Source organism: Erythrolamprus reginae, chromosome 10 (genome assembly GCF_031021105.1).
Source record: "Erythrolamprus reginae isolate rEryReg1 chromosome 10, rEryReg1.hap1, whole genome shotgun sequence".
NCBI classification, from domain to species: domain Eukaryota; kingdom Metazoa; phylum Chordata; class Lepidosauria; order Squamata; family Dipsadidae; genus Erythrolamprus; species Erythrolamprus reginae.
Window position 1 is genome coordinate 42480277 of NC_091959.1, and position 9741 is coordinate 42490017.

Here is a 9741-nt window from a genome sequence, read left to right on the forward strand (position 1 = left end):
GTTGGACTAGAAGACCTCCAAGGTCCCGTTCAACTCTTTCTTTCTCTTATACTCTTTGAGGATTGTGATTTGGTGATGCAGCTTTTGGAAGGGACCATCCTGCTTGGCTGAGAGAGAACATTTTGGAAAGACGTCAGTTCACCCGTAGTGTAAAAACCATGCATGAGAATTGTCCTCACTTTATGTCCTCCATCCTTCCTTGTTCACGCTGAGACAGATCCTTCAAGGCTTTCAGGAAAATTGTGACTTATTTCAGGGATGTTAAAATGGAAAACCAGCCAATGTTGGGTCACAGTTTCATGTTTTCCTGAAAAATCATTGCGCTCATCCCAAAGGAACTCCAAGAATACACAAAAATTCAGTCCAGAGGCCAAATGGACTACTAAGATGGGAGCTGGTGTCCCACCACAATATAAAAAGGAAGGTCAATCCATTTATTTATTTATTTAAATTGATTAATATTTATACTCTTTCCCATGCATTCCATTATAATTTGATTTTTATCTGTTTCCTGCCCATTGTGCCCATTGAGAAGGGAAATAACTGACAAACCTCTTTAAACTAGAATGGTGCAGATTAAAGTTTCAGAGAAAGTTTTGAAAACATGGCAATCCTGACCTCTACTGGTTATGTTACCCAAGCCTCAAGATAATTTTTTGGTGTTGGGCAAAGTAGATGCCAAAGTTCTCTTTGTCAAGTTGACCTACATCATATGTAAATAGCATGTTGAATTTTATTCTAAAAGAGGTGGATGAAAAGGAAGAATGGGAATATAGTAACTAATTCTAACCCCGTGTAAGCATAGGATTTTTTTTTTACTCCAAAGACGTTTCTCCGATCAGAATTTATCAATAAGAATCAAAACGGGAGCATTCCAGATGCGAAGGATTGATCTTAGAAAATCAAAACTTTTCCATCATTATTGAGAGAAACAGAGAAGTGGCTAGGTTGTAGTTGGAATGTGAGATAAACATCCACAATATATTTGTTGTCTCCAAACAACTATTATCAGAAATGATCTCTGTGTTAAATGATTTATCATCCATCTCTGTGTTAAATGATTTATCATCCATAATTCACTGGATCCCTTTCATTCCATCCACCATGGAATCCCAGACTGATTATAACACCCTTCTGGAATTGAGATATCATCACATCTCTATGTCTAAATAACTGGAACAACTAGAAGGAAGTACCTGAGAATTTTACAAGGCTAAGAGGAACCAAGAATAAGATGTCACACGTTGGCTAGTCATCCTTATCGGTAGGTCAGATGCTACAAGGTTTTTGTTCAGCCCTTCAGTGGGATTGTACCATTGTGTACCCATCACTACCTATATAATACAGGCAATAATAATCAGCTTCATCCTCTGCCTGAAGATTGGAGATGGTTAACACAGCAGATGTTTTAGAGTTTTCAATAGAACCGGAGAATCGTTCTGGGATTCCAGAGGCTCTTCTGCTATCACCATATATCAGGAGTTTGGGGGCATTTCCAGGATTCTGTTGATACCATGAGGAATCCCCTGTGTCAAGTGTCCCACTGTTTTTAGAACAAGTTATTCGGATTGATCGTCCCAGAGACCCATTCACAGATTCTGGTTGAGTCAAGACAACTTGTGAAAAAGTCCCTGAAAGACAACAAAGATGAAAGACTGTATCAACACAATCCACATTTCAATCCAAAAAATTGTGGTAGGAACAGAAATTAAGAAATTGATTTCTTAATTATCACTACATAGAGGTAGGCTATAATCACAACATTTTTAGTAGAAATCCCAAGAAATAAATTACCCATAAAAGATGAGGAAAAGATGAGAAGAAGTGGCAGCCAAGCCATGGTTGGTGATAAGGTCGGAAGTGAATTGTCTGCAGATCCTGATGTCCTCTCTGCCTTAAGCCTTTTATCAGTGGAGAGATCAAATTCATGCAAATGATCTTCCTGCTCATTGAATCTTCCTCAGATATCACAACCTGCTTCAGCTACAAGGAATGGCCAGAAGACCTCCAAGCTAGAAAGCGTGCATGAGAATTGTCCTCACTTTATCTTCTTCATCCTTCCTTGTTCAGGTGGAGAAAGATCCCTCTCAGCTTTCAAGGAAATTTAGACTTATTCCATGGATTCTAGGAATGACAGTTGTCTATGTTGAGTCACAAGCTGAGTACAAGAGTAGACAAAAATTCAGTTCAAAGCCCACGTGAACCACTAAGATTGGAGCTGGTGTCCTTGCATAATATAAGGCTTTTTTCCTGAAACCTAACATACCCATTTCCCTTAACATCTCCTTATGATGGTTTTATCATCATTCTCTTCTCTTTTTCAGTTACCTTATTCTCTGACATTCCTCGGGCATTGCTAGGGTCATCTCCATTATTTCCAGTTAACCAAATATAACAAAAACACAAATATTTTTTCCCTTGGGTTCCCAACTTCACTTAGTAACTGTGGAGTATGGAGAGAGAGATAGAGAGGGAGAAAGAAAGAAAGAAAGAAAGAGAGAGAGAGGGAGAGAGAGGAAGTGAGAGAGACATGGATGCAGGGTGAGAGAGTGATTGAGGGAGAGGAGGAAGTAGAGAGAGTGAGCGAGAGAGAGAAGGGGAGGGAAAGAGAAGGAGGGAGAGGGGAAGGGGAAGGGAGAGAGGGAGGGATGGAGAGGAAGAGGGGGAGCGAGAGAGAGAAGGGGAGGGAGGGAGATGCAGGGAGGGAGGCAGACAGAGGGAGGGAGGGAGAGATAGAGAGGAAATGAAAGAGAGAAAAGGAGGGAGACAGAGAGAAAGATAGGGAGAGACTGAGGGAGAGAGAGAGAGTCAAGAATGTTTTTCACCAAGGATGGTGTGATTTCAAAGGAGATATTTTGATCTGAAAGGAAAGAGTGATGTACTCAGAAGAAGCTTCCCCGAATAGAAATGACCAATAAGAACCAAAATGTATTTGTGCAGATGAGATGTTTGATAAGATGAGGAGGAGAGAAGGCCCATAGTTGGAATACACGATAAAGATGGACAATAGGTCTAAAAAAGGGCCGTTACATGAAGTACTCCCAGTGACTCTGTCGGCTAAGTGAGATGCAAAAATTGATCAACTGGTCCCCTGCCATCCACCACCACTCCATAAAGTCCAGTCCAATGGCAGCATCCTTCTAGAACTCAGACGGCATCATATCCCCAAGAGTCTAAAACAGAGTGACAGAAGTGAGGAAACACCTGACAGTTTGAGAAGGTTAAGAGGAACCAAGAACAATGTGTCACACATTCACAAGTCAGGCATATCGGAGGTCACCTACTAGAAGGTTTTTGTTCACCTCTTCAGTAGGATTGTACTATTGTGCGTTGGCCACTACCTATATAACACAGGCAATGATAATCAGCTTCATCCACTGCCTGGAGATTGGAGATGGTTAACACGGCTGTTTTTCTAGAGTTTTCAACAGAACCGGAGAATCGTTCTGGGATTCCAGAGGGTCTGCTGCTATCATCATATATCAGGGGTTTGGGGGCAGTGCCAGGCTTCTGTTGATACCAGGAGGATAGCTGTGATCCAATTGTTCCCCCACTCATAGTACAAGTGATTCGGATTGACCCTCCAAGAGATCCAGACACAGAAGCCGGTTGAGTCAAGACCACTTGGGAGAAAGTCCCTGAAAGACAACAAAGATGATAGGAAGGACTCTGTCAGCATAATGGTCATTTCAATGGGAAGAAATATGTGGTAGGATCAGAAATTAGGAAATGGATCACTGAATTATCAGTAGGTAGAGAAAGGCTTTAGTCACAGCAGTTTTAGAGTAGAAATCCCAGGACATAAATTACCCATCAGGAAGATGAGAGGACAGCCAAGATAAGAGGTAGCTGAGCCATGGTGGATGAAGGGGTCAGGAGTGAATTGTCTGCAGATCCAGCTGTGCTCTTGGCTCTTAAGCCTTTTGTCAGTGGGGATTCAAATACATGCAAATGGTCTGGCTGCTCCTTGAATCTTGCTCAGATGTCAAAGCCTGATTCAGCCACAGGGAAAGACCTTCCCATGAAAGTCCCTCCCTCTCTGAGCAGGGGGTTGGACTAGAAGACCTCCAAGGTCCCTTCCAACTCTGTTATTCTGTTATAGCCATTCAAGATTGTGATTTGGTGATGCAGCATTTGGAAGGGACCATCCTGCTTGGCTGAGAGAGAACATTTTGGAACGACGTTAGTTCACCTGTTGTGTAAAAACCAGGCATGAGAATTGTCCTCACTTTATGTCCTTTATCCTTCCTTGTTCACTCTGAGACAGATCCTTCCAGGCTTTCAGGAAAATTGTGATTTATTTCAGGGAAGTAACATTGTGATTTGGTAATGCAGATTTTGGAAGGGGCCATCCTGCTTGGCTGAGTGAGAACATTTTGGAAAGACCTCCGTTCAACTTTGGTATAAAAATGTGCATGAGAATTGTCTTCGCTTTATCTCCTCGAGCCTTCCTTGTTCACACTGAGACAGATCCCTCAAGGCTTTCAGGAGAATTGTGACTTATTACAGGGATCTTAAGAATGAAAACCACTAATGTTGGCTCACTGGTTCATGTTTTCCTGAAAAAATATTGGGCTCATCCCAAGGGAACTCCAAGAGTAGACAAAAATTAAGTTCAGAGGCCAAATGGACTACTAAGATGGGAGCTGGTGTCCCACCACAATATAAAAAGGAAGCTGAATCTATTTATTTATTTCTTTAGATTGATTAATATTCATAATCTATCCAATTCATTCCATCACTAACTTTTCCATCACTATTGAGGACCCATAGTTGGAATACGGATGAAGATGGACAATATGTCTCTAAATGGGCCATTACATGAAGTCCTCCCAGTGACTCTGTAGGCTAAATGAGATGCAGACACAGGTAAACTGATCCCACACCATTCACCACCACCCCATAAAGTCCCAGTCCAATTGCAGGGATTTTTATAAAACTCAGATGGTGTCATATCCCCCAAAGTCTAAAACAGAGTGACAGAAGTGAGGAAACACCTGACAGTTTGAGAAGACTAGGAGGAACCAAGAACAATGTGTCACACATTTGCAAGTCAGGCATATCGGAGGTTTTTGTTCAGCTCTTCAGTGGGATTGTACCACCGTGCACTTGCCACCACTTATATAACTCAGGCAATAATAATCAGCTTCATCGTCTGCCTCAAGATTGGAGATGGTTAACACGGCTGTTTTTCTAGAGTTTTCAACAGCTCCAGAGAATCGTTCTGGGATTCCAGAGGGTCTGGTGCTATCATAATATATCAGGGGTTTGGGGGAAGTGCCAGGCGTCTGTTGATACCAGGAAGAATCCCCTGATCCAATTGTTCCCCCACTCATAGTACAAGTGAGTCGGATTGTCCCTCCAAGAGATCCAGACACAGAAGCCGGTTGAGTCAAGACAACTTGGGAGAAAGTCCCTGAAAGACAACAAAGATGATAGGAAGGACTCTGTCAGCATAATGGTCATTTCAGTGGGAAGAAATGTGTGATAGGATCAGAAATTAGGAAATGGATCACTGAATTATCAGCAGGCAGAGGAAGGCTTTAGTCACAACAGTTTTAGAGTACAAATCCCACGACATAAATTACCCATCAGGGAAGATGAGAGGACAACCAAGATAAGAGGCAGCTGAGCCATGGTGGATGATGGGGTCAGGAGTGAATTGTCTACAGATCCAGCTGTGCTCTTGGCTCTTAAGCCTTTTGTCAGTGGGGGATTCAAATACATGCAAATGGTCTGGCTGCTCCTTGAATCTTGCTCAGATATCAAAGCCTGATTCAGCCACAGGGAAAGGCCTTCCCTTGAAAGTCCCTCCCTCTCTGAGCAGGGGGTTGGACTAGAAGACCTCCAAGGTCCCTTCCAACTCTGTTATTCTGTGATAGTCTTTGAAGATTGTGATTTGGTGATGAAGCTTTTGGAAGGGACCACCCTGCTTGGCTGAGAGAGAACATTTTGGAAAGACGTCAGTTCACCTGCAGTATAAAAAGTGTTCATGAGAATTGTCCTCACTTTATAAAATTGAACGGGTCCAAAGGCGTGATACAAAAATGGTGGAAGGTCTAAAGCATAAAACCTATCAGGAAAGACTTAATGAACTCAATCTGTATAGTCTGGAGGACAGAAGGAAAAGGAGGGACATGATCAAAACATTTAAATATATTAAAGGGTTAAATAAGGTCCAGGAGGGAAGTGTTTTTAATAGGAAAGTGAACACAAGAACAAGGGGACACAATCTGAAGTTAGTTGGGGGAAAGATCAAAAGCAACATGAGAAAATATTATTTTACTGAAAGAGTAGTAGATCCTTGGAACAAACTTCCAACAGACGTGGTAGATAAATCCACAGTAACTTAATTTAAACATGCCTGGGATAAACATATATCCATCCTAAGATAAAATACAGAAAATAGTATAAGGGCAGACTAGATGGACCATGGGGTCTTTTTCTGCCGTCAGACTTCTATGTTTCTATGTTTCTATGTTTCTTTATATCCGTATACTATGTTTATATTCATTTTGGGTATTTCTGAGGAAGGTACGAGTTTGTTTTTAGGGGTTTTATGTTCCATCTATTTATGGTGCAGTGTTTGTATAATTTCTATATATGTTTGGGTAAGAAAGGAAGAAGTCTCTAGTTTTACTTTTCCTTTAGGTTTTTTATGTATTTTTTCTGTTTGAACCATTTTTTCTGTTTGAGCGCATTCTGTTATAATATTATTTTCACCTGTTTTCTGCCATTTGAGAAGGAAAATAACTGACAGACTTAATAACAAGCCGCTATAAACTAGACCTGTGTGGACCAAAGTTTCAGAGAAAGTTTTGAAAACATGGCAATCCTGACCTCTACTGCTTATTTCACTCAAGCCTCAAGATACTTTTTGGGGGTTGGGAAAAGTAGATGCCACATCTCCATTATCTCCAGTTGACCAAACATTAAAAAAACACAAAGATCCCCCCCCCCGGGTTCCCAATTTCACTTAGAAACTGTGGAGTATGGAGAGAGGAGGGGGAGGGAGGGAGAGAGAGGGAGGGAGGGAGGGAGAGAGAGGGAGGGAGAGAGAGAGAGATGGAGGGAGAGAGAGAGAGGGAGGGAGAGAGAGAGGGAGAGAGAGAGAAGGAGGGAGAGAGAGAGAAGGAGGGAGAGAGAGAGAAGGAGGGAGAGAGAGAGAGAGAAAAAGAGGGAGGGAGAGAGAGAGGGAGAGGGAGGAAGAGAGAGGAGGGAGGGAGGGAGGGAGAGATAGAAAGGGAGGGGGGAGAGAGAGATGGAGGTAGGGGGAGAGTGAGGGAGGGAGGGAGGGAGAGAGAGGGGGAGACAGAGAGAGAGAAGAAGAGGGAAAGAGATAGAAGGAGGGAGATTTAGAGATGAAGGGAGGGAGAGAGTGAGAGTAAAGAATATTTTCGACCAAGGAGGTACAATTTCAAAAGGGACAGAAAAGTTAGATCTGAAAGGGAAGAGAGAGGGAGACTCAGAAGAAGATTCCCCGAACAGAAATATTCAATAACAACACAAAAGTGCAGATGAGATGTTTAATAAGATGAAGAGGAGAGAGGACCCATAGTTGGAATACGGATAAAAATGGACAATATGTCTATAAATGGGCCAGTACATGAAGTCCTCCCAGTGACTCTGTAGACTAAATGAGATGCAGTCATGGGTCAACTGATCCCCTGCCATCCACCACCACCCCATAAAGGCCCAGTCCAATTGCATAATTTTTCTAAAACTCAGATGTCGTCATATCCCCCAAAGTCTAAATTAGAGTGACAGAAGTGAGGAAACACCTGACAGTTTGAGAAGACTAGGAGGAACCAAGAACAATGTGTCACATATTTGCAAGTCAGGCATATCAGAGGTTTTTGTTCAGCTCTTCAGTGGGATTGTACCACCGTGCACTTGCCACCACTTATATAACTATGGCAATAATAATCAGCTTCATCGTCTGCCTCAAGATTGGAGATGGTTAACATGGCAGTTTTTCTTGAGTTTTCAACAGCACCAGAGAATCGTGCTGAGATTCCAGAGGGTCTGCTGCTATCAGCATATATCAGGGGTTTGGGGGAAGTGCCAGGCGTCTGTTGATACCAGGAAGAATACCCAGTTCCAAATGTTCCCCCACTCATAGTACAAGAGAGTCGGATTGACCCTCCAAGAGATCCAGACAAAGAAGCCGGTTGAGTCAAGACAACTTGGGAGAAAGTCCCTGAAAGACAACAAAGATGATAGGAAGGACTCTGTCAGCATAATGGTCATTTCAATGGGAAGAAATGTGTGGTAGGATCAGAAATTAGAAAATGGATCACTGAATTATCAGCAGGCAGAGGAAGGCTTTAGTCACAACAGTTTTAGAGTAGAAATCCCAGGACATAAATTACCCATCCAGGAAGATGAGACGACAGCCAAGATAAGTAGCAGCCAAGCCATGGTGGATGATGTGGTCAGGAGTGAATTGTCTGCGGCTCCAGCTGTGCTCTTGGCTCTTAAGCCTTTTGTCAGTGGGGGATTCAAATACATGCAAATGGTCTGTCTGCTCCTTGAATCTTCCTCAGATATCAAAGCCTGATTCAGCCACAGGGAAAGGCCTTCCCTTGAAAGTCCCTCCCTGCCTGAGTAGGGGTTGGACTAGAAGACCTCCAATGTCCCTTCCATCTCTGTTATTCTGTGATAGTCTTTCAGGATTGTGATTTGGTGATGCAGCTTTTGGAAGGGACCATCCTGCTTGGCTGAGAGAGAACATTTTGGAAAGACGTCAGTTCACCTGTGGTGTAAAAACCAGGCATGAGAATTGTCCTCACTTTATGTCCTCCATCCTTCCTTGTTCAGACTGAGACAGATCCTTTGAGGCTTTCAGGGAAATTGTGACTTATTTCAGGGATATTAAGAATGAAAATCACTAATGTTGGGTCACAGGTTTATTTTTTCCTGAAAAAATATTGTGCTCATCCCAAGGGAACTCCAAGAGTAGACAAAAATTCAGTCCAGAGGCCAAATGGACTACTAAGATGGGAGCTGGTGTCCCACCACAATATGAAAAGGAAGCTCAATCCATTTATTTATTTCTTTAGATTGATTAATATTCATAATCTATCCCATTCGTTCCATTATAATTTGGTTTTTATCTGTTTCCTGCCCATTGTGCCCATTGAGAAAGGAAATAACTGACAGCCTGAACAACAAAACTCTTTAAACTAGAACTGTGCAGATTAAAGTTTCAAACTAAGTTTTGAAAACATGCCAATCCTGACCTCTACTGGTTATGTCACCGAAGTCTCAAGATACTTTTTTGGGGCTGGGCAATGTAGATGCCAAAGTTCAATTTGTCAGAATAAAGAAGAAGCATAGTGACTTACATCCTATGTAAACAGCATGTTGCATTTTATTTCTTCATTATCCCAAAGGAGGTGGATGAGAAGGAACAATAGGAATATAGGGGAACATAGTTATGACTTTAACCCTAATTCTAACTCAATAAAAACATGAGATATTTTCAAAAAACACCTAATGTTTAAGACCAATGAAATCAACAAAGGAGAGTCTAGTCTAGTAGGCAATTTTAGAGAGGAAGGAAACAGAATTGGAGAAACTATTGACAGAGCCAGAAAAATGAGTGGAGGTTTTAAAGAATCTCTTATTTTGTTCATGTTTCTCATGATGGCACTACTGATCCCTGGAGTTGTATTAAATCGCCTATATTGCTCATTTTGTTACAACAAATCCTGACTCTTTCTCTGTAGGATGCTAAAA

General features: G+C 42.0%; 1 protein-coding gene across 1 annotated transcript; it reads right to left on the reverse strand.

Moving 5' to 3' along the window:
• Positions 1-203: 203 nt before the first annotated feature.
• On the reverse strand, positions 204-5637 carry LOC139172770 (uncharacterized). The gene is made up of 4 exons (XM_070761999.1): positions 5589-5637; positions 3339-3638; positions 1329-1631; positions 204-424 (listed from the first exon to the last, which is right to left on the reverse strand). Exons 1-4 carry the CDS (start codon positions 5635-5637, stop codon positions 204-206), a joined length of 873 nt encoding a protein of 290 aa, XP_070618100.1.
• Positions 5638-9741: the final 4104 nt, after the last annotated feature.

What these genes read in the sequence shown, in the direction of transcription:
- LOC139172770 (XM_070761999.1), bottom strand. Translation starts at nt 5,637, where the DNA reads ATGGCTCAGCTGCCTCTTATCTTGGTTGTCCTCTCATCTTCCCTGATG. An exon ending in TTGCCTGTGTTATATAGGTA is followed by an intron (nt 1,632 to 3,338) that starts GTGGCCAACGCA and finishes GTTGTCTTTCAG; the next exon opens with GGACTTTTTCACAAGTTGTC. An exon ending in CCTGTATTATATAGGTAGTG is followed by an intron (nt 425 to 1,328) that starts ATGGGTACACAA and finishes AAATGGATTGAC; the next exon opens with CTTCCTTTTTATATTGTGGT.